Source organism: Podarcis gaigeae (genome assembly GCF_964106915.1).
Source record: "Podarcis gaigeae genome assembly, chromosome: 14".
In the NCBI taxonomy this organism is placed as follows: domain Eukaryota; kingdom Metazoa; phylum Chordata; class Lepidosauria; order Squamata; family Lacertidae; genus Podarcis; species Podarcis gaigeae.
Window position 1 is genome coordinate 10427449 of NC_139690.1, and position 25166 is coordinate 10452614.

The 25166-nt window shown below is 42.4% G+C and overlaps 1 protein-coding gene across 19 annotated transcripts in view; it reads right to left on the reverse strand.

The window, feature by feature from the left end:
- The window catches only part of MYO9A (myosin IXA), a 177933-nt gene that overhangs the window by 47046 nt on the left and 105721 nt on the right, over window positions 1-25166 (reverse strand). For 12 of the 19 annotated variants that reach the window (XM_083712364.1, XM_083712363.1, XM_083712350.1 and 9 more), the window contains 14 exons: window positions 18069-18181; window positions 16314-16474; window positions 15392-15600; window positions 13872-13988; window positions 12958-13146; window positions 11500-11547; window positions 9983-10094; window positions 9371-9432; window positions 6189-6381; window positions 5368-5496; window positions 3812-3917; window positions 2975-3106; window positions 1557-1680; window positions 332-385 (listed from right to left, as the gene is read on the reverse strand). In XM_083712364.1, the coding sequence (XP_083568490.1) occupies window positions 332-385; window positions 1557-1680; window positions 2975-3106; window positions 3812-3917; window positions 5368-5496; window positions 6189-6381; window positions 9371-9432; window positions 9983-10094; window positions 11500-11547; window positions 12958-13146; window positions 13872-13988; window positions 15392-15600; window positions 16314-16474; window positions 18069-18181 (1749 nt within the window). The remainder of the gene's footprint in view (window positions 1-331; window positions 386-1556; window positions 1681-2974; window positions 3107-3811; window positions 3918-5367; window positions 5497-6188; window positions 6382-9370; window positions 9433-9982; window positions 10095-11499; window positions 11548-12957; window positions 13147-13871; window positions 13989-15391; window positions 15601-16313; window positions 16475-18068; window positions 18182-25166) is intronic. The other 7 variants (XM_083712360.1, XM_083712352.1, XM_083712359.1 and 4 more) reach the window with 3 other exon arrangements.

The following is a 25166-nucleotide window of genomic DNA, read 5'->3' on the forward strand; positions in this document are numbered from 1 at the left end:
TTTCCCCTTACTTTTTAGGAGGGGAAAAGTGAGTCTTAGAGAGCAAAAAATACGGTATTTGGCTCACTGCAACCTCAGTCACTATTCAGAGTCCTTTCCTGCCACCCCTGTGGAAAACTGGCCTCATCTGTGCTTCCTGTTGGTACCTATTTTCTACCAGAAGAACCCAAGGACAGTTTAAGGGAGAACAAACGAACACACACACACACACACACACACACACACACACACACACAGTTATGAAGTGTGTTGGGGCATGGAGCATGCAGCAGCACTGAAATGAGTGGAGGGTTACAGCACAAGGTCAGTGCAATGCAATTCTGATACATACCGGGATCGAACTGCGGGTTATGCTCATAAATCTAACGGCAATTAGTACAGGTTTCTGGATTAGAGAGGATAGGAAAAGGAAAGGAGTAGGTTAGAGTGCACGTGCCATCACCCTTCTCAAAGAGGCGCTAGGCTTTCAAACGGAAGCCAGGTCTCAGCTGCAACTGTGAGAAAGCATAAGTAAACCACAAGCCACTGTGTGCTGCATAAAAGAGGTGGATTAGCGCTGACTGTGTGTTCTCAATACAGCATGCTGAGAGGACTCAGAGTGCCCATGCTTGCTTCCAGCAGTGTAACTGGGTCACCTGCCACATGACTAGCCAAGCCCTATTATATAAGCAGATAATGTGACACATTACAAAGCCTGCCATGTGTTCATCTCCAAACAGAGGAAAACACAGGCCACTTCAGACTGCCTTTCAACTCAGCAGCCCAGCTAACAGTGTGCAAGCTTTTCATATTTCAGAAAGGCAGCGAGGCAAGAGGAAGCAACCTGCTTAAAGGAGCTCAGCATGAGCTGGACTGAAATATGCATGGCAGCTTCACCACAGGTACTCCCACTGGCACGTGCATGTGGGAGGGAAGCAAATGGAAGCCTGTTCTGTGTCAGATGAGAGCACTGTAGGATAAAGGAGAACCAGATGCTAAGAAGGGTTGCTCACGAAGGAAGGCCAATTAGACACAAGCTAAAGTGGCCCAAATTCACCAAGGCAACCACGAGAAGTAAAAATATCAGACCCCGACCAAGGAACTAATGGGTTGGTCTTTGTGGGATAATGCCAGAGACACACTGCTCCCACCTTCTCTGAGTTTTTGCTTTGTACACATCTGCAGCTCTGAAGACTCAATCCAGGATAAAGCCAAACTTTAGCTTATGTGCTAGACCCAACTGTGTGTTAAAAGGTTTTGAGGATGTGTAAGGTGTGGAAAGACATGAAGAAGAGGAGATTGGGGAAGTGGGAAGAGGAGAGAGAGGGGGGGGGGAGAGAGAGGGAAGAGACATGGATGTGTTCTCAGCTCCAAGATACTGTATTAAACAAATCTGCTGTTAAACAAGTGTGGCATTGAAACACACACACAATCTATCATCTCCAAATTCTCGCTTGAAGAGGAAAGTTACACTAACAAATGTGGGCTGACTGGGGAACAGGAAGACCACGGGTCTTGGTATAAATTTCTTCCTGTTATGATGGTCAGCCAGGAATTCATCCACTCCTTCTCCTTACCATAGACCTCCTGATCATCGAGAGCCGGCTCTTGGCCTTGTTCTCTGCGAACTCGAGGCTACTGATGTCTTTAAGGCGAGCCCGATATTTGTCCATTTGCTCTACAACAATCAGCTCAATGCAGCTGAAAGAGAAAACGTGTTAAGATGGGAAACTGAGCTACATTTGAAAACGTGTTAAGATGGGAAACTGAGCTACAGGATGTATACAGAAGGAGATAGATCTGAAAATTTTCTTGTTCTGAACATTATGACTGAGAAACTGGAACCAAGTATATTCTGATGACTGCCATTTCAGGGACCTCATTTCCACAGCAGTACTCCCTGCCTGCCACCAACATGACTGACAGGGCCAGTCTCACTATGGGTCATCTTTAGAGATTCCCCTGAAACATTCTCCACAATTTCACAGTGTATTGTATGCAGGTACTAAGGCTGCCCCCTCAAAAGCACCAACCCTGGAATTTCTGCAAGTGTGTGTGTGATTAGAAGCATTTCAGAAGAAGGGTGTTGATGCTTACTGCAATAGGGAGAGAAAAAAGTCACTTCCCACCCATCCCTTCTCTCCATTGGAGGTAAGAATGCAAATTTTCATCATCATGTACAATTAAATACACATAGAAGTCTCTTTGAGACTGCTGGCTGAACACAATAAATTGGGGTGGAGATAGAAAGTGTAAAATTGCTCCCCACTGCACATATTCAGTCTATTCAGGGGAAGGGTTTTCACAAGTTTCCATTTTTACTAATAATTTATCACTAGCAAGATACACACCAGACTGAACATACATATAGAAATGGGGCATAAAGATGGCCTGAAGCTGAGCAGGTAGGAAAGTGATGGATCTCACTTTCTTTCACAGTTGATTTTGCCTTGCCGTTCTTTCTCTTGACCTCTGATCCTTCTTCCTATCAAACTGCAAATCTGAGTTCTATATTGCCATCACTCAGTTGCCTTTTCAGACAGCAACTGTGTTAATTGCTATTCACCTCTACATGCCCACATTTAGCCTTGGATCTTTGTTCCCAGTCCCAGTACGGTTAGCGGCCTTCATCTGTTTCCTTGGTGTGAAGTATGATTATTACTAGGCATGCTCATCAGTCTAAGATTAGAGTGGGGTTGGAGTAATGGCTGATAGTGTCTCACAAGGCTATTCATGATTCCTTAAAACTGTAAAAAGCAACTATCTCCCTATGTAGTTCTTCGGAGAAAGAGGCACTGGAGGATTTCCCTCCTATGTAAAAGGCTTATTCTTTCCCATCCACTATCTATTGTTTCCCACCCTCTCAGCTTTCAGAGGGTACCTCTCTTCCCACACAAACAAAGTAGCACAACAGAAAAAGGCTGGCAGGCTCACAGAGGTGTAGCACATTATAAAGAAGGCTTCAGAAATTACAATGCAGCATGTCTTTTTTTACCTGATTGTTTTAGAGACATCCTGAGCACTCCGAAGAGGGTCAGTAGTATCTGGACTGCGGAGAACGCATGGAGCAAACACAATTGCCAGGGCATTAGCTGACATCCGATTTGTCTCCTCCTCTAGGGCAATTCTAAATAGCAATAAAATATGACACCATCATTTTTTGTGAGAAGGCACAAAGTTGGAAATTTCAAAGTTTGGAAACAAGTTAAAGAGAAAGAAAACCAAATATGCTGGGGATGGGATGTAAAGCGATATGGGAAAGGATTCTCAAAGACTGTGGGGAAAGTTCCTCCTTAAAACATGAGAGGCCAATTCATGTGCTACATTTTGCCACACCTCTTCTATTTATGACCTCAGCACTGATGGCATACAAAGGTGCCAATTTCTATGGCCTGTTAGGCACATCATAAGACGTGCTGGCCACATTCAGCACTGCAAGTGTGTTAGAATAAGAATAATACAATATTTTCCCACTAACATGAGGACCACAGGGTAAAGACTCAAATTCTAACGTTTTGCTTGAGAATTGAAGGACAGTGACTAATTACCTAGAACAAGCTGACTAGCTGCTGCTGCTGCTGCTGTGTGTACTTGGATTGTAGTGCTCATTGGGAGATCATAATCAGTGTGATTTTAAGCAAGTCAACGACACACAGAACTTGATATCCAAGGCAGCTTTCTTGCCACACTGCATGGCTACAGTATACATGCACAAGTCTCTGAGCATGCAGTCTGCCACCACAAGGATGCTTACAGGAAGATAGGGGACATATATGTTACATGCTGATATACATTGAGGGAAAGAGGGAAAAATCCCACTATCATTCATTACCTTACAAGGTGGAAGATCAGTCGCTCCAAGGTACTCAGATGAGTACCAGAAAGCTGGCTGATCACTGAATAGACCCCACGAATGGCCTCCTTTCTCTCATGCAAACCTGCAGAAAGCACATGTAATTCAATTCACTGGAACACACACTAGAATTCAATAATACAAAGTCCTCTTCAAATTAAAATCTAAGATCCAATTGCTAGACATCCCATTCTCATACCCACTGGCTTCACTCTAGCCCTCAAAATGTCAGGAAACGTGTCTCAGAAGCTGCCTAACGCTCAGGTTTTGGTGAGCCTCCTAGGAGAGGAAGTGCTCTTGCAATCCAAATGTGGCACAGGAATAGCATAGCACAGGGACTTAAAAACCAGCACTTGACTTGTGTCTGCAGTGCAAAGAAAGAACCCAGCTAGCATATAGTGACCCATACATAGACCACCTCCTTGCTTCACTGGCCTATTTCCACTAGCCCAGGCGGGAGGACTGAGTCTAGCTACAAAAGCTGTTGCTTGTGAAAGGGGTCAGGGCCCATCTTATATTTGTGCCTGCAAAACCTGCTGCTCAGAATGTCTAGAGACTATTGGGGTTAGCAGTGGTTTTAACCAGTGCACCGTGGCACCCTGGGGTGCCTTGAATGGTGGTCAGGTGTACTGCAGGCAGCACGGGCCTCTGTCCCTCCTTTCTTCCCTCGGACGCCCTCTTGTGTCTCTGCCTCCCAAAGGCTACAAGCTCCCTAGGCAAATGGTGCCTCTAGGGCTGGCCAGGGGGTGCTTAGAGTAAGCAAGCAAGTGGGTGAGGGCTCCTGAGGAGAGGGGAGAGGAATCTGAGGGAGGCCTCCACAAGGGAGGGTGTCTGAAAGGGGGTGAGGGGTTGATGGCTTCACAGGTATAATTGTGCTCCTGAAACTCAGAGTGTTTCCCCATGGGGGTACTACAGAAATAATGTATTCTGTCAGAGGAGCCACAGACTCAAAAAGGTTGAAAACCTCTGTGGTAGAGTATTGTTTAGGAGTTTGAGTCGGGGTCAGTATTCAACTCTGAATATGCTTCATTATTGGTATGTTTTTGTACCTTTATTGTTAGTTATGGGGGGGAATGCTTAATTTTACTGTATACTTACAGTGATGTTTTCATTTATTGGTTTTGACTGCTTTTTTGTAGTTATGTAACAACCACTCTGAGGATGGTTTAACTATGGAAAAGTGGCATACAGTGATAATGGTGACAGTGACTGCTGTTATTTCTGCTTATCTTCAGCTTGAAGCTCCAGAACAGCTAAAGGCAGCCCCATGTAAAATGTGTTGCTGTAGTTTAGTCCTAGTGGAATATACTACAACAACCTTGCAGACCTTTTGCACGGAAATATCCTTTTGGACAAAAAAGCAAGCTGTAAAAATGATCAATTGGGAGAGGAAATAATACTGTACAATCCAATTATGGGAAATGAAACTTTTTAGTTCAGCATTTTAAAAAGAGGTTGAACTCCTCTAAGTAGAACTGCATTCTTTTTTGTGCAGGTTGTTAGCAGTCATTATTTGCAAGTACACATTTTCTTACCCATGGCTCGCAGAAATTCTTCATAAAATTCAAATGTCATGAGAGGGTTAGGTAAATCCCGCAGCCACTGTTTGAACACACTGGCAATGACATGGATGTTGTAGTCATCAAGATTCACACTCTCAATATCTAGTTAAAAGAGAAGGGAGGCAAGCAGATTGGAAGAAAATTGTTAAGAAGGAAATTATATTTTGCCTCTTAGTGATCAAGCCAACAGCTCAATGCTAACGTAACAGTTGAGGCAGACAAAAACCTCCTTCCTAAGAACAGGTTACAAAATCATATGGACACAGCATAGAGGATACTTTCAAGGATTTGCTTTGTGGGGATGGGTCAGAAACTACTGAGCTCTTTGTCACCCTTATATACAATACAAAAAAGTCAACTTCAAATATCACAGCCAACTATGATTTTAGAGTCCAAACCAATGTTTGAGCTTCCAAGCTTGCAAACATGCAGAAACGCATTGTCAAGACCTGCTTATCTGCTTTCATCTTCCTTATGTTGAGCACACCCAATTCTATAATCCACAAGCCCTTGGTGACGACACAATGGCCATAGCTATAGTTTATCCATTCAAAGAGTGAACAAAAGCTGGCACAAACTATGGTTTACTTCAAAGCACGTTCCCAGTTCTGGTCTGCTGGCTGATAGTCAAAAATTATTTGTCAATTCAGCTATTATGCCAAAGTCTAGTCAAGCTTCCTTAGCCATAATTAGGAGTGATGTACAAATTGAGCCTATAGCTCTAAAACAGTGTGGATCTGTGTTGCATGTCATCAGGAGGAAGAGGATTCCTCTTTTCTAGAAGGCTTCCTCACCTGTGTCCAGTCCCTGCCGCAACTCTTTAATCTTATTGGTTGATCCAGATTTCCTGTAAATGCCCTCTGTGTACAGTGCATGCATTTCTATATAGCTGGTGAGCTTCTCAAATACCAATGGCACTGTTCGCTCTTCACTGGTCAGACGGGAGAGTTCAACCCCAAATTGCCGCGAGGAAAGCTCAGGATCGTACTAGAGGAACAGAGATGAGGTTATCAGTGTCTTTTAAGAGGCAACAAATCAATACTGTCCACAGTTCAGTGAACCTAGGATGCATTAGGATGGATCCTGGTAACAGGTTCAAGCATGATAGAAGAACATAGCATTAGAAACAGCAATTGCAAAATTTTCAAACCTATGAGAGAAGGTATTGAAAGTCGTGGAGTTTTAAAACCTTTATCTGATGAAATTCTTTTGTTGCTTTTACAGTTTATATATAGATGGTTTTTATTGTTTTTAGAGTTGAATTGATATTATTTTTAGAATTTGATATTATTTTTAGAAATTGTGTTTGTCAGTTTTATTATTATTTATGTATTTATTTGTTTGTCACTTTTTATTGCCAAGGCAATTCAAAGTGACTTACAACCAACCCTAGAAAGAGACATTAAAACTTGGAGGGAACACATTAAAGCAGAGGTTTTCAACCTTTTTGAGTCCACGGCTCCTTTGACAAACTACATTATTTCTGTGGTACCCCCATAGGGAAACACTCTGAGTCTCAGGAGAAAACCACTGCATTAAAGACATCCCACCCACTTCTCAAAGCCCACAGATAGTCAAAGGCCAAAGAGCTGGTTATAAAGGATAGCTTTTTGCCTGGCACCTAGGTTTAGTCTGTTTTTATCTTGTGCACTACTTCATTGGCTTTATACTGTGAAAAAGTCTATAAATCTGCATAGTATGAATAAGAAAAAGAGACAAAGACCTTTTCCTAGATAGATGTTGTTCTTGTTATACTCCTGGGTTCACACCACTGTGTTAGCACCACCACCACAGTCCCAGTTAACAGCAAAGGGAAAACTCAGAGCTAATAGTGGAGCCGCAGTCAAAAAAATCGCTCTGAAAAGCTGTCCCCATCCAAGGCTGTTCCTGACTCTGCCCTTCTCTCTAGGCTTTCCTGCTCGGTTTGCTGAAGTGCAGGACTCCCATTTCACAAGCCTCAGCTTTGCAGGTGAATGCATAACAATAGGAAATCTCAGTGCAGAGATAAATAAACCATCAGTAGCCTGAGAAATTAACATGACTAGGCTGTGACACAGCCAAAAAGGCTACTGGAAGACCTGGACATGCTTTTTTTTATATTGTATCATTTAACGACTCCACAGCCAACAGTTAAGACCACACTTCCACCTAGACAAGAGCTTCTGACTGAGGGGGAAAGTGCAGGGCTATAAAGCAAGCTTGGATCATAAGTGCAAAGAGTTCCCAACCCAAGGAATGAATGAGAAAGGGGACACAACACCAGGATCTTCCAGCATTTGGTTATCTTTTTTCTCATTCAACATGACAATTAACACATGAAAAAAGGGAGTGATTTTCACTGGATAAGGCTCTCCATGCAGGAATGCACCTGAAGAAAATGGGTCAAACAGTGGGTTGAGGTATTACAGACTCTTCTCCTTAGGAATACAGCATGGTCTAACTTTTGCTGTGACAGCCCTGTAAGCACTCTTTATTATGGCATAAGAATGATCAGTCACTGCAAACCATCACTAAAAAACTACAAGGCTGCCCCTGAAAGGGAGGAAAATAGGCAGCCCTCCTAAAAATGAAGTGACCAGGAGATAAGAGAATGTCTGAGATCCACTAATATTTTCTAAATTCGGCATAACAATACATTCCTGAATTGAAGCACCATCCTGATATAAGAATAGTGCTTTAGACTGAAATTGCCAGGAAGTATTAATCAAAAAGTTTCCAAATAACAAGGTAGGCCCCAAGGCCACAGAAGTCATGAGATTTGGCTGAATTCTTCAATAAACCTTTTCTTTCACATTTCATGTTACATCTTCGGTAACCATTGAAAAACTTGAAACATTCTTAAAATGGAAAACCCTGACTCAAAGAAGATAAAACCTCAGTGATACCACAACAGTATAACAAAATCATCTCAAGCCAATTGTTCCAGCATTACTATTATTCTTTCTAAGCTTGCTTTTCTGGATTCAAACATTTAATACACAAGATCCAAGCAGCAAACAGCCTCTAGTATGGGAAAAATCTCACATTATCTAGATTTCACTTGGATGGAATACCCTCCTTTCTTGTTTGCTAAATTTTTGACAGCAGGCCCAGCAAATTTAGGCCCAGCAAAACAGCTAGATTAAGATGGCTGTACTATTTATTAGAAATAAAATCCTATTTATTTTTGAGTAATTGGTACCCTGTGTATGACCTATCATCTACAGTTTATCAGAAATTGTGCAAATCTGGTTTATTCACAACACAGCACATGCACAATCCGGGGGATGGGGCGTTGGGGTTGGGGTTGGGTTGGGCAGACCAGAGACAACGTAAACCGAAACTGCTTCAAAGAAATACACCCAAATGTATTTCCAGGCTTCACAGTGAAAAGAAAAAGACTGCTAGTTACATACAGAAAGAGTTAGCCACCTTGGTTCACAAAAACATATACCCTGAGAATATCTCAAAGGATATCTCAAATATCACAGTTTTGCCCATGCTACGTCCTAATACATTACCCAAAGTCACATCAGCCACTGACTGAATGAACTAAACACAGAAAAATGAAAAGGAACAGTTTAGAGGTAGGCCAGCAACTAAATTAATTATCCTTATTTTCATATTCAATACTCAGTTATTTGGAAAGTAGGAGTATAAAATTAGTGGGTGTTGTGGAACCAAATGGTCAATACTAAGCCACTTAAGTTATAGTAAGGGCCTTAGAAAATCAATATTGTTATGGCAGTTGCAACACAGGTCCTACATTATCCATATACTGTGAGGAAGATATGAACAGCTTTCTCCATGTGGTAAGCGGGGCTGACAAAGAACCTATGCTGCAGAGTTGAAGATGAGAGCCTAGTAGAAGACTCACTTTGCCATAGCAATCTGGATTTTCCATACCTAAAACTGAGGTCCTTCACTATCCAATAATGCAAGTTATAGCAGGGAATGTTGGAAAACCACTGCAAGCTGAAGATGAAAGAAACCTTACCTTTTTGGGGCACTTGGTTGTGGTCCTCAGGCAGCACTTTCTGTGGCAAGCATGCTTGCATACTGAAATCAGGAACACAACAATTAATACACTCGAATGTTGCTGTATCGTGGCTGACGCTGACAGGAACGCATTTAAAAAGGGGGAATTGGTTGAGCACCCCATCACACCTGCTGATTCCCTCCAGCATTAGCACCAAGAGGCAAATGCAGGATTTAAAACCTGGAGGGCCTTCAGAACATGCAACCTTCTGGTGTTCACTGTTGGCAACCAACTGTAGAGCTGACCTGTGTCCATCCTGAACTACTTTGTGTCATGGAAGGGGTAAGCAGAGGACAGTGGCAGGGTGAATTTTAGGAATTGGGTGTATAATTCTAATATCGGGAAATAGGCTGGTATAAATATGGCTTGTTTGTACACTACAACTTGCTGCTGCTTTTTCTGACTTATTTCAAAGAGGGAAAATAGTGAAAACTTTCACATGCAAATAGTCACTATTATATTCCATATGCTTTTTGGATTGGGGGGGGGGACATTTTAAAAAAAGGAAGGAAAGAGTGCAGATGGGAAGAGTGCATAGTAGATCAGTAAGAGTAAACGTTTCATGCTTACATTTACAAACAGAGGCCTTGTCCATGATCCATATCAGGGAGGAACAGAATTCACAGTAAGTGGGAATGCTGTACTGAGTGGCCTTAAAAATGTGACCATTATGTTCTTCTACCTACAAGAAAAATTCAGTTTGACATTCAGTGACAGCTGAAAACAGTTTTGAGTGTTTACCCTTCTGCTAAAAAGCTAAACTAAGCTATACCAAAGCATTTCAGACAGCTGCTATTTCACTGTTTGGGTGGAATGCTAAAAGTGCATTCTTGGCCCTGCTGGCTCCCTGATATCCCAGAATGCATGTGATGTGCCAAATAATTTAACATATAAAAATGTCCTACTTGATCAGACTCATAATCCATCCAACCCTGTGGCTGTCCCAAAAAGTTACAACCATTAGAAAGTTTTCAGCAGAGTACTGGCAGAGAATCCTAGTCCCTGATGCTCATAATTAAGACTTATGAGATTTTGATATTCTCCCACTGTCATATCTTAGTTCACGAGGGACTGTGCAACTGGGGAGCCCCAATTTTCTTGTCATTAGTAATGATGCTGAGCAAGATCTGGGTTGTTCAACAGCGGGACAGTAGTCTAATGATTCAAATTATAAAGTGAACTAATTGCAGTCTGTAGTTCATTCTAAAAATAGCTGTTAGGGCAAGCAGATCTATAAATTCAACCACAGCCAAGTTAATGTGAAGAGTGTCACTCGGATAAGCACCAAAAGCAGAGTGAAGTAAACTGAACTATGAATCCCATTGTCCATAAAGGCAAGCCCCAATGTTCTACATATTTCAGTTAAGATTACCAATGTGTGTCCACACACAGTTAGTACATTATCCCACAGAAGCCTTGGCCAACCTGGTACCCTCCAGATGTTATCGACTACAACTCCTAACACTTGGCACTGGAGGGCACCAAGCTGATGAAACCTGTCTTATAGCCACTGTAAAATTAACCAAAAAGCATGCTTTGTGAAGATCTGTTCCTGATCTATAACTCTGGGTTGTTTCAATAGGCGGAACAACTGTTACAAAGCTGATTGCTTAATTTCTGAAATATATAAAAGTACTTTATTCCTTTATGACTACAAGAATGTAACTTTTTTGTTCAGGACCCATGGCCTGTTAAGTGATTCCTAGCTTCAGCTTTGGCTCATACAATATTATCAGCCATTCTCTGACTGTTATATCCAAGCAGAATGACGTGCTTGCATTCCGACACTAAAAGCCAGTAGGATTCAAGAGGCACACAAGCAACATCTAATGAACTTGTGGACCAGTAGTTGTAGTGTTTGAGTTCATTATGGGGGAATAGACCAGGGGTGAGGAACCTGGTGCCCTTCACATATAACCCTCATCAGCCCCAGTCAGCAATGCCAATGGTCAAGGGTGATGTAAGTTGTAGTCTAGCAACATCAGCAGAGTCACAGGTTCCCTACTCCTGGAACAGACCTTCCTAAATACTTGGTGCAGAATAGTGCATTTAAACTAAACAATAAAAGAAGGAAGTTTTCAACTTACAACATCTGCTTCCTTCTTCCTTCTCTTTTTTCTTTCTGTTTTGGTTACCTGAAACAGAAGGAGCTAAATCAGAAATTAACAGGTTCAGAAACTGTTCTCCCAGTCACCCCTCCGGTTCATTCTGCCTCCTCATGTAACTTTCAATCCTTCACAAGCACTTTTCAAGGGCCCAATTAATGTCAGAAGGACATTTGGTATCTCACATAATGCTTCTCCCCTGCCCAGTACATCCCTCTGCCATTTCACTTCCAACCTTCAGCACTCTAGCATTCCTAAGACACTGCTCAATTAGCTCTGGGGTGGTTGGAGGGGTCTAGAATCCTGCTGCCATGGTGATACCAGTGCCTTTAAAAAGATACTCAACAAAGGGACTAATAAAGAACAATCCAGCCCTGACTACATTAGTACTAACAACTGCCCTCTGCATGTTTTTCCATGCTTCCAGCTCTGTCCAAGAGACTTGGTTCTATTCTAGAACAGCAGCCATTTAAAAGATGTGAGCACATAGGTAAACAATTATGAGATTGTATTCAACTAAGCAGGGCCGGCCCAATACATTTTGGCACCTGAGGAAGACCCCCAAATGATGTCCCCCTCCCTGCCAGGGAAGAAGGGGTGAGGGAAGAACTACATTGGGTTCTGTTGCCCTGGTAAATCCTGACACCTGAGGCAGTCACTTCACCTTGCCTCATGGGTGGGCCAGCCCTGAATAAATATCTGCAATAGGATCTGCTGCCCCTGTGGATCCTGTTACCTGAGACGGTTGCCTCACCTTGCCTCATGGGTGGGCTGGCCCCGCAACTAAGTCCTATTCAAAGTAGACCCACTGAAATTAATGGACCTAAGTTGGTTGTGTTCATTAATTTCAATGGGCCTATTCTGTGTAGGACTAGTGAAGGATACAGTCAATAGCTTCCAAAAATTATCTTCCTCCATGTGCTTTTCTAGAGATGAGCAGTCCCCAGGCACAAAGGTTTTACCATGTAAAAGAGATGCCCATCTCCAGTAAAGCATTATGCTCTGCAACAGTGGAGTGTGGTTTGTGTGGGTAAAGCTGCAGTCTTCTGGGGGGTAGTGTCACTGCTCACTTGGGTGGGGTCAGGCGAGGTAGCACTGAGGTTGAGGGAGCTCTGGATTGGCAGTTGCTGCTACCCAGGTATGTACACAACGCCTCGTCTCCTCCCAGAACTGCCACTTCACCTTCTCATCTCACACTGATGCTTCATGATCTTAATTTTGTGTTGATGACTGCAAGCTAACCTTTTCAAACTGCATTTGTTATTTAACAAACTAATTAGTGCCAGGACCTCAGCAACAAATGCCCTTTCTACAAAACAAAGCTTTAAGAGGCAGTAAGGTCACAAGAGGGAGGCTCTTAAGGTACAGATAAAGAATGTGATCCTTATTCCAGTGCAATGTAAGAGTAATAATTTGGTAGGATGTGCCAGATCAGTTTACCTTCAAGGCAGTACAATTTGAAGGCATATACTCCGTCATGTATTCGTCCAAGAACACCTTGAATGTATTGACCCATACGCCGACAGGCGATTCACGCCAGTCCCTCTGTTCAAGCCGCATAGTTTTTTCCAAAATTTGTTCAAAGAGGGCATGTAGGTCTTTGTATCGGATGCAGTTTCCATCACCCATCTATAAGTAACAAAGAAGTGAAAGTGGATTTAGTTCGATCTGCAACATTTCAAATTTATTTATTTTTATATTGCAAGTACAAAGCAAGTATCAGTTTAAATCAAAGCTCAACAACAGTAGAGCAACAGTGCAAATGCAAAATTATAAGGAATAAACTTAATTAGCTTTGTTTGTTCTTAATATTGTTATCACATAGATGAACAGAACATTGCAGCCACTTTGCTCCTCCCTCTAGTCCTGCTGCTGCCACACTGCTGTGAACTAAGCCATGATTTGGCTAAGTGTTATGTCCAAAACTGGATTCATGGGTTTTCTTGCTCTAGACCAGGGGTTGTCAACCTGGTCCCTACCGCCCACTAGTGGGCGTTTCAGGATTCTAGATAGGCAGTAGGCAAGTAGGGGTTCTATGGCACAAGCTGAATGCTTCTTCCATTGAGCACTGGTGGGCAGTAAGGAAACCTTGCCATCAAGAAAGATGCATTAGTGGGCAGTAGGTATAAAAAGGTTGACTACCCCTGCTCTAGACAAACCATGAGCTGTAGTCAACCTAGAGAAGATGTCAGATGTTAATTCACTTCCCCCTTTTAAGAGAGCTAATGTGTCACCCTGGTATGCAATAATAATGAGATATTTCAAGGATTCTGCAAAGTTTTGAAATTTGATAGCAACCAAGAGCCTACAAGCTAAAGTTCTTCACTTCATAACATAGGAACCCTGAAACTTACTGCCAAAGCTGATGAGTAGAAACTGAGGATATTTTGTCGGAATTCTTTCAAGGCTTTTTTAAAGACAACATCCACTAGAGTATCCTTTTGGCAGTCCTCACTATCAAGATCATTCATCTGTGAAACAACAGAATAAAGTTAAACCATATCATTAAATTTCAATAGCTAATGAGCAAAAGAACCTGAGAGGTGGAGGGAATGATAAGGTTAATTCCATCATGCTCTGGTGTGAGCTACCATATTTACATGAATTGAATGTGCCATCGAATCTAATACAGTAGTACCTTGGGTTAAGTACTTAATTCGTTCCGGAGGTTCGTTCTTAACCTGAAACTGTTCTTAACCTGAAGCACAACTTTAGCTAATGGGATCTCCTGCTGCTGCTGCTGCACCGCCGGAGCACGATTTCTGTTCTCATCCTGAAGCAAAGTTCTTAACCCGAGGTACTATTTCTGGGTTAGCGGAGTCTGTAACCTGAAGCGTATTTAACCTGAAGCGTATGTAACCTGAGGTACCACTGTACGCATCTGAATTTTCAAAACCTTTAAACAAAAAAATTATTTGCTGGCGAATGTAAATGCGCCATCAAATCTAATGCGCACCCTAATTTTCGCGACGTAATTTGGCCAAAAAAGTGCGCGTTACATTTGAGTAAATATGGTAATTACAACTTGGGACATAGCTGAAATGGAGCTAAACTTGTTCTCACTAGGGGCAAGGAGTAGACTTAGCCCCATGCCAAACGTGGACTTTGAGAGCATTAAGACTTTGAGAGCTTTCTTGCATATAAAGTGAATGCCTGCACACCTCTGAAGATTCAGAAATGCACTTGGAGATGCTATTATGGGGTGCGGAGAGGTACCTGCCCGCCAGCCCCACAACACTGGTGGTGCCTGCCCCACTGACAAGAAGTGTGTTTCTGTACCATGAGGAAACAGAGGCACAGTGCACCTGCATCCTCACTGCAATATCAGAGTTCAAAAGGGAACAAAATGGTGTCGCGCCGCGTTTAAATCGTCCCGGCCACGCCCCCGAGCCTCCTGATTGGGTGCTCGGTGCTGTGACGTGGCCGGGACACCTCGCTGTGACACGGGACTTTGTCCCGCCCATGCTAGAGTGGGAGGAAGTGTGCCTGGGAGGCCAGAGGGCAACAGCCCCCGCTGTGAGGCGGAAGCGACCTGTCATAGAATAGTAAGATACCCACAATTAAAAGACCATCTTATAAGCAATTCTACTTATTTCTAACTTAAGAGCTCTGCTTAATCCAGCTATCAGATCAATCTAGTCTAGCTTCTTGTTCCCCCCAAAGTCCAGACAGATGCTTCCATGAAAAGCACTAAAAAGGGTTACAGGCAATAAGTGCATTCCACCCAGCTTTTGTGGCCTAATTGGAATTCAGTTGCCTTCATAATATAGCTATAATGGCTAATGGCCATGCCAAAACTACCCTTTGTAATTTTCCTCTATAAAAGATATGAGATGCAGGACTCTTGGTCTGTCCATTTTTAAAGTTCAGTTACCTTTTTCAAGAGGAACTCATCCATGCTTTTCAAGTCACTGACGCTGGTTATGATCTGAAGGGCGTCATTCTGCCACTGTGCAGGTTCCATTGTCACATTGCTGATTTTCAGGCTGCGCTTTCGCCTCACCTTGGGAGACGGCTCTTTGTTCTCCTTACATTCCCTTCGATAGATGCCAGACAACTCAGGACTCCTTGGGGGAGTCAGTTCTAAAAAGTGCAAAGCAATGCATGTCACATCAAGCAGTAGGGTGTTCCAGCTCAGACATCTATTGCAAGCATCAATGCTCCAGTTCAAAGGTTCTTTATGCCCCTGGAACCTTGACGTGTGTGCAAGGAGCTGCTGCATGCCAAAAGGATTCTCAACCCACTGCATTGTCAGGATTATTCTAGGAAATCTAAGGCAAATTATGGGCAAATACTGAATACAGCTGCCAAGAGGTAACTTTGTACAGTGTGCTTGCAACCACTGGGAAAGTTCCTCCTCACTACTAGGCAAAACAAGAGAGACAACTAGCTTACAGGGTGGTATATTATGATTTGGCAAAGGGTTGTCTGCAGCCACTCTGTATCGAGCACCTATGTCAGAATCCCTCCCCCTGGAAACAGTATGGAACAGGGGTCAGCAACCTTTTCCAGCCGTGGGCCAGTCCACTGTCCCTCAGACCATGTGGTGGGCCAGACTATATTTTGGAGGGGGAAAATGAATGAATTCCTATGCCCCACAAATAACCCAGAGATTCCTATGCCCCACAAATAACCCAGAGATTGTCACCCTGTATCAAGCACTTGTGTCAGAATTTCCCTCCCTCTAAACAGCATAGATCAAAACTGGTATGAAATCCCTCACTGCTTTGTGTCTCATATGTAACCTCTTACTACCTGAAATCTGCATAAAAATGCAATAGTTCCATTTCTCTTACCTTCTTCATGTTGTAGACCTGAAATAATCTCTCTTCCTGGTGCATCTTGATCAGAATGCAACTCCAACAGCTCTGACTGGGTAGCAAGCTTCTCCCTGTGTGTTTTCTTCTCAACCTGTCTCCCTTTCCCCCAAAATCTCATCTTGGCTCTTTGAGGCCTGCTAAAAGGCAAATGAAAAGAGAAATTGCTTCAAGTCAGGCTGCCAGTTTTATCCCGTATGTTCTTGTTGCAATGTAAATATCCCCTCCTAAACATTTTCTAATTGTCACTTGGAAAATAGGAGGAAAGTAATGCGAGTATGAATATTCAACCCAATTAATTCAATTCCACATTGTATCACAATCAGCTCCATACAAAGGCTTCATCAGTTCAGCTTTTAAATATGGGATTTGTTTGACAGCACCCCCATGTTAAACAAACAAACAAACAAACAAACAAACAAACAAACCCTATGAGAAATACATTTTTAAAATGTGGTTAACTGCATTATTCTCATCTCAATTACATGCTTCTGAACTGGCCCTAAGTTAAGTCATTAGCTCTCAGGAAGATTTGTCAAGCAACCAAGTCAACTAATGCTACAGTGCTTAAATAGCACATTATAGAATGCTGCCTGCTACTAGAGATTTATATAGAATTTAGTCATATGTATCCTCCAACAAGGTCAGGTTGTTTTAATTGCCAGTCTGGAATTAAAAACAACCTTTGTAGTACAGCTAAAGTGCTCAAAGTGCGATGCAGGTCTCTCTACAGAGAAACAGAGGATCGCTTCCTGCCCCACCCATCATATTTTGTGCATCTTTTGGTGGGACCAAAAGATGGTCTTGCCTTTCCCATCAAATTCCAGCCAATTACTATCAAGCATTATAACCAGAGTTGGCAATGCACCTTCTTCCCATTCTTCCAAAGGTGCTGGAGGCTATAAGAATAAATTTGGCAGTCAATTAACTTTTGCTTTAGCTGAGAGCAGCTTCAGACATTGAAAGAGTGTTAATGACTTGTAATCTTTCCCTTCTTTCTTTACTTGTGTGAAATGTCTGAAATAGTCACTCATACTGTTTCTCCTCAGAAGTTTCTTATGAGTTTTAAGAAACTTTGTAAGGCAGTGTTAGTTTACACTGTTCATTTTTCTATGTTGCTGTATCATTGCTGCAATTAATCTCCTGTATCACCAGAGACTCTAAAGTCTCTGCCATGCCATGAACATACTTTCCTTTGATCATAACTGCTTCTTTAACTCTTAGAAACAAACAGACCAGCTCCCTGTGAAAAGCCTCCTTTACAAAATAACTCCTTATATACAGAAAACACATTAGTTGTGAAAACAAGGCGGTACAAAAATTATTGAAGACAATGCTTCTGGTCATTCAGATTCACCTTAAATTACAGCAGATTGATTTTAATGAACAATTTATCCTGGGTTAACTGTTTGAACTAAATCCTGTAACGCCCTACGTGCCACAGGATCTCATTTCAGTGACAGCTCTATTCCATGCAGATGCATTTCTCATCATCTCATGAGAGCTAACTCCGCAAATGGAATCATACAGTCAAATATGTTATCTGCAACAATTCCTCCCTCCAAAATGTATAATCTTTTATGCAAACGAGAAAGCCAAATATATAGATGAACAGAATGGCTTTCTGAAATTTGTCCACACATACAGGAAATAAAATGCAGATATGGAGGAAAATGAAAATTAGACGCAATTAACTCAGGATCTCCCCCTTTCTTTTGGCTAGACATTTTATACCTTCCATCTGCAGCTGCAGTCTTCTGTGCAGCTGCCAGTTTTCCAAGCTCTCCTTGGGACATGGTTTTTTGAAGAGTTGTTTGGCCTTCACTTGAAGAGAAGCGCTGTAGCAGCTGCAACAATTAGAAGCACAATAAATACTTCAGAACCCACAAGGTCGCTGGATATTGTAAGGATACACAATCATCTTACAATGGTGTAGATATTTAAGCTGCTGCAGATAATACAACTCACTCTGAAAAATATACTTGGAGGAAAAATGGTTTGCCTTGACTTCTGCTTGGTTGCCAAAGAACCAGCTATATAAGGAAAACATCTACAGGTCCCTTGTTACAGAGGAAAGAAATATGTAGTACATCAGTCGCCTGCCACTATTGGCTCAGAAAGTCAATAGCAAAGAAAACAGCAAGGAGCTCCATGTTTATTTTCTGTCTGATGTATTTTCGGAAGCTGCCAGATGGTGCCTGTGGACTCCAGTTATGCTTCCGAAAATGCTTCACACCCTCTTTATAAGATGTGATTATGGATTATGGTAGAGAGGTTTGCTATAGCAACTTTTCCAGGCACAGCAAGGGTGGGGGGGGGGAGTGTCTAGCAGTTTACTGGAAATTCAGATATGAGAAATGAACACAAAGCAGTTTATTGGAAATGATTTTTTCCCCTGATGAGATTGAGTGTAGGGCTAGATAAGGGAAAGGGAGAGGAGCTGGAGTCCTCACTACAGTCAAAATCAGTGGGCTGTGAATTTTCAGTTTCAACAGTAACATGGAAGAAATAGTAACATTGCTAAAGAACAACAATAAAATAATGCCCCACTCTCCCTTTTCTTGACTTAATAGTGGACTCAGGCCAGGTGAGACCTGCAGGCAGAAGTTCATTAGCTGTTGAATAGCTCTTCTGTTCAAGCTCTTGAATGAATCAGAAACAAGACATAGCTAGCCTGTCTGTCCTCCCAGAGTTGCTATATGCACTGCCTTGTCCCATGAACTTAACTTGGTTTAATAAGATGATACAAGAACAAGACTTGTACTTGTGCCTGAGAAAAGACCTGCTGGAGCAGACCAAAGATCTATCTGGCCCAACATCTTGTTTGCCATTGTGGCCAACGAGATGCCTCTGGGAAGACCAGAAGTAGGATGCGAGAGCAAAAGCCCTCTCCTGTTGATGTTCCCCGTGCCCCTCATGATGAGTAGTCACTGCAAATCTTATCCTCCATTAATTTGTCCGATTCCCTTTTAAAGTCAGCTAAGCTGGTGGCTGTCACTACGTCATGTGGTGGCAAAAGCAATAGATTTTTGTGCGAAGTAGTATTTTTCCCCTGTAAGTCCCAGATTTCTCACCATTCAGCTTCACTGGATGACCCTGGGGTCTAGTATTACAAGGGGGAAATACATCACTATCGTCTTCCTCCACACTTACCACTATCATACTTTTCTCACTCACATTTTAAAAAGAAAGTAAAGATCCCCAAACATGATAACCTTTCCATATAGAGAAATTGCCCACAATCTTTTGAGCTTTTCTACACCTTTTCCAGTTCTAAAATATCATCTTTGAACTGCGGTAACCCGAACTGTACACAGTAGTCCAAGTGTGATCACTTGTGAAAAGCCAGAAAGTCTTCAGTCAACTAAAGTTTCCCACTGCATTTGAAACAAGGAACTATAGTTACCCAATTCAGAAAAGCCAGCATCTTTAACTACTTATTAAAGTCGTTTTTTGCCTGAAGTACAGTATAACACCAGGAATTATCCTACTGATGCTTAAACTGTCAAGCAAGTGAGCAGTTGTGTTGCCTAGCGACCACTCAGAATGCTTTGATTCTTCAATCCAGAGCTCTGATTGGCTGTGTGGTTGTGAATGAGTTTTTCCCTTGTATAGTTGCTCTGGACCAGGCCTGAACTCTATTTCTCCAAATATTATATAATGTACTGTAGATATAATATTATACACTGCTTTTGTTCCATTTACTCTCTGTAAAATTGTAGAGTAAGCCTGTAATTTATGGACATTTAACTTGTGTGCATTCTGCTTTATGTGTTTGGCAAAAAAGACGGATTATAGTTGTTGTTGTTTAAAAAAATAAATTAAAAGGGGAGTGGAAAGGAGGTGGGTGTCTGGGGGAAAAGATTTGCACAATTCAACCCCCCACTGAACCCAATATGCTTTGATTATACATAATTTTGGCTTTGGGTGCAATTTCCGGTATGTAACCCCCTGCAAGTTGTGTATTTACTGTAAAGGTAAAGGTAAAGGGACCCCTGACCATTAGGTCCAGTCATGGCCGACTCTGGGGTTGCGGCGCTCATCTCGCTTTATTGGCCAAGGGAGCCGACGTACAGCTTCCGGGTCATGTGGCCAGCATGACTAAGCCGCTTCTGGCAAACCAGAGCAGCACACGGAAACGCCGTTTACCTTCCCGCCAGAGCGGTACCTATTTATCTGCTTGCACTTTGACGTGCTTTCAAACTGCTAGGTTGGCAGGAGCTGGGACTGAGCAATGGGAGCTCACCCCATCGCGGGGATTCGAACCGCCAACCTTCTGATCAGCAAGTCTGTGGTTTAACCCACAGCGCGTTCTAGTGTGCATTTACTGTCCCGGTTTCTTTTCTCTCTTGATTCCATCGGCTTTATTTCAGTCAGTCTGCTAACAGTTTTAGGATCCTGGCTTGTTCCAAACCTAGCAACCATAATTTCCCAAGGGATCTGGTCTGTCAAGTCACAAGAGTCATGACATTGCCCTCATGCAAAAAGGGGTTCATTGGGGCTTCGATGTGTAGAAGGCAGAACAGGAAAATTGTTTGTTTCCCCTCCTTCTTGCTAGACAGGGGCCAAAGGGTTTGGGGTACTTAGCTGTGCCTGATGCAACACCTTTACCATGAGCAAAGAAGATGCTGGATCAGCGTAAACATTTGTAAGCTGAAACAAAACCCAGCAAGCACCTCCTGGCCCCTTGAACATTGACACATTCCTATTGTGAATTAGCTTTGGTAGACAAGCTCATCATACTTTATTCCAGGTGTGGGGAACCTTTGGCCCTCCTGATGATGCTGAATTACAACTAAAGTTATCCCCAATCAGCATGGCCAATGGTGATGGGAGCAACATCTGGAGAGTCAAAGATTCCACACACCTGCTTTATCGGATCGACTATGAATGACTATAAAGGACTTCAGTCAGTTAAGTTCTACATTTCAAAGCTAATTCAATATTCTCAAGTGGAATATTGCATACCACTATCATACTTTTCTCACTCACATTTTAAAAAGAAAGTACTAGGGACGCAGGTGGCGCTGTGGGTTAAAGCCTCAGCGCCTAGGACTTGCCGATCGAAAGGTCGGCGGTTCGAATCCCTGCGGCGGGGTGCGCTTCCGCTGCTCGGTCCCAGCGCCTGCCAACCTAGCAGTTCGAAAGCACCTCCGGGTGCAAGTAGATAAATAGGGACTGCTTTCCAGCGGGAAAGTAAACGGCGTTTCCGTGTGCGGCTCTGGCTCGCCAGAGCAGCGATGTCACGCTGGCCACGTGACCCGGAAGTGTCTGGGGACAGCGCTGGCCCCCGGCCTCTTGAGTGAGATGGGCGCACAACCCCAGAGTCTGTCAAGACTGGCCCGTACGGGCAGGGGTACCTTTACCTTTACCTTTTTACTGTAAAGATCCCCAAATATCATAACCTTTCCATATAGAGAAATTGCCCACAATTTTTTGAGTTTTTCTACACCTTTTCCAGTTCTAAAATATCATCTTTGAACTGCAGTAACCAGAACTGTACACAGCAGTCCAAGTGTGATCACTTGTGAAAAGCCAGAAAGTCTTCAGTCAACTACAGTTTCCCACTGCATTTGAAACAAGGAACTATAGTTACCCAATTCAGAAAAGCCAGCATCTTTAACTACTTATTGAAGTCGTTTTTTGCCTGAAGTACAGTATAACACCAGGAATTATCCTACTGATGTTTAAACTGTCAAGCAAGTGAGCAGTTGTGTTGCTTAGCGACCACTCAGAATGCTTTGATTCTTCAATCTAGAGCTCTGATTGGCTGCGTGGTTGTGAAGGAGTTTTTCCCTTGTATAGTTGTGCTCTGGACCAGGCCTGAACTCTATTGAGAGCCAGTGTGGTGTAGTGGTTAAGAGCAGTAGATTCGTAATCTGGGGAACCGGGTTCGCGTCTCCGCTCCTCCACCTGCAGCTGCTGGGTGCCCTTGGGCTAGTCACACTTCTTTGAAGTCTCTCAGCTTCTCAAGTGGAAAAAAATTAATAACGACTCTAAAAGAACGCTCCAGAAATTTAAAGAAAAATTTAAACTTGTTTAAAAGAAGTTCAACCACTTATATGTAATACTGTTCTTTCCTTTGGAGAAGAACCATTGTTTGGTGATAAAATCACTGCCTGGCACACAGGTTTAATCTCTGGTATCTCCAGTTAAAACTATCAGGTAGATGGTGATGGGAGAAGAGACCCTTATCTTGAGATTCTGGAGAACCTCTTATTAGCCAGTGCTATAAGGCAGATTCCAACTTACTATATTCCACATACACTTGCCAAAATATCCAAGCTTATTCCCTGCTTAAATTCTGAGTAACTGTATTCATTTCTCAGTTATTCATATACACCAACAGGGGAAATCGCAAAGGAGAAGAATATATGAGGAATTACGAGGATATATGATAGCCATCTTCAAATATCTCAAGGGCTGTGACTTGGAAGATGAAGCAAGCTTGCTTTCTCCTGCTCTGGAGCGTAGGACTCTAACCAATGGCTTCAAATTACAAAACAAGGGGATTCCGACTAAACATTAATAAGAACTTTCTGACAGTAAGAGCTGTTCAATAGTGGAACAGTCTCCCTTGGGAGGCTGTGGAGGTTTTTAAGCAGTGGTTTGATGCCCCTCTGTCATAGATGTTTGAGCTGAGATTCCTGCCTATCAGGGGGTTGGTCTAGATCAGTGTTTCCCAACCTTGTGCCTCCGGCTGTTTCTGGACTACAATTCCCATCATCCCTTGCCACTGGTCTTGCTAGTCAGGGATGATGGGTGTTGTAGTTCAAAAACAGCTGGAGGCACAAGGTTGGGAAACACTGGTCTAGATGACCCTTGGGTCCCTTCCAACTCTACAATTCTATGAAATCCAAAGTGATAATCATGGAGAAGTATGTATGGGTTTATAAAAACTTCTTGAAGTGTGTGGCTGGAATGCAACCTATTGTGCAAAAGTAAGAGTCATATCTTTTGCTCTGCTCACTTTTGGCCTTTGGTTCTGCCCGCCACTGGCATTGTGACCCCAGAAGGTTGTCCATGAGGGAATGGGGCTCCTGGGTTGAACAATGCTCCCTACCAGTGGTGCACAAGTACAATCTACCCAGCTTTGCTATAGCAACCGAACATTTGAAGTAGGAGAAAACACCATGGCTGTAATGCAGTAGAAGATAAAAGGACCATATAGCTTCACTATATCTGTAACTAAGAATGGTTTCACTATAGATATTATTGCTTTGCTGACATCTTTGGAAAAATAGCAGGCTAGTGAAATGCGATCATACTTTGTGAGAAGATGAACTGCAACCTCTGCTTGCACCTCCAACTGCAGCCAAAAGAGAGATTTGGAAGGATAAAATGTTAATCTCCCAACTTCTCTATGTCCTGAAATTTTTTCAGAAGCTTCAGAACTATAAATCACAATAAACTATGTACACCACTTAGAGATGAATATATTGTTGAAATAAATAAAAGATTTTAAAAGAACCTGTAGTCATGCCTGTCAGCATAAATATCCAACACAGCATGAGACTAGAAAAGTTTCCTGCTACATAAAAAAATGTTTCTTTGTCCTAAACTTGAGATTGATCTCCCAACCACACAAGTAAGTTATTCAAAAAAGGATGTCATTTCTGCTGCAGAACTCATAAAAGCTATAAAATGAGACTTTGTGCTGTTCAATGCAGAGAACCATTAACTTCATTTTTTTAAAAACAAGTTTCTACTTATATTCATGTATATGTTGCTGTGCGACATTTATCACTGTCCAGGAACAGATTTAAGTTCTTTTGTGCAGTGGTGCATCATGATCTGCTTTGCCACGGCCAGTTAGCCAAGCTAGTCAGCAATAGAAGGACTGTCACTTAATCAGATTTTATAAATCAATGCTATGCTAGTATTTGTATTCTATTTGCATTGTAAATGTATTTCACAAAAAATAAATGGTATTGGGGAAAGGTGGTGGAAGTTGGTGGTTGGTTATTCTCTTAGCTGATTCTTTGCCTGAGAACATGGGAGTGTGGTGACTTCAAGCAGACACTGTCTGGAGGAGTTTGTGAGGACAGGCAAGCTAAGGATTAATAACTTATGTTATTAAGGAGTTTTGAAAACAAAAGAGACTAAACCCTCTCTTAGGCTCAAGGGAGAGAAGCACATTGTATTCATTAATATATATACAGTCGTACCTTGGAAGTCGAATTCCGAAACATTCGAAAACCAAATCGCGGCTTCAGATTGCCTGCAGGAAGCTCCTGCAGCCAATCAGAAACCGTGGAACCTGTTGGACGTTCAGGTTTCAAAAGAATGTTCATAAACCGGAGCAATCACTTCCAGGTTTGTGGCATTCAGGAGCCAAAACGTCAGAGTTCCAGGGCATTCACTATCCAAGGTACGACTGTATATGAATAATACTTGTTGTTCAACTGTTGCCAACCTGTCAAGTCTTCTGCAAGGCGCTTATTTTATCACAAATAGCTAACACGCTATGCCTAAGATTGCTTTAATGCACTCAAAAGCCTGTGACTAATGCACAACACTGGAAAAACATTGACTTTCAGGGCTTTTGTTCACTAATAACCAACTGGTGCAGAGGCGATAACCTACTTTCTTTCTTTCATAAAATCAATCAACTCTGCATATAGTCAGGCTGCCTGACTTGCCTGCTTCTTTTACTGGAAGCTCAAGCTAAATACCTTACATGCTTGTGAATATATGCCAGTGTCCTTTCCTATATCCACTGCTGTACTGAAGGTTGCTTTATTATTACTTGAGATTAAAACGCAGCCTCTGCAAAGGGTAGCCATTAACATCTGAATACTAATGAACCACTTCCACCCTCCGAAGTTAGCA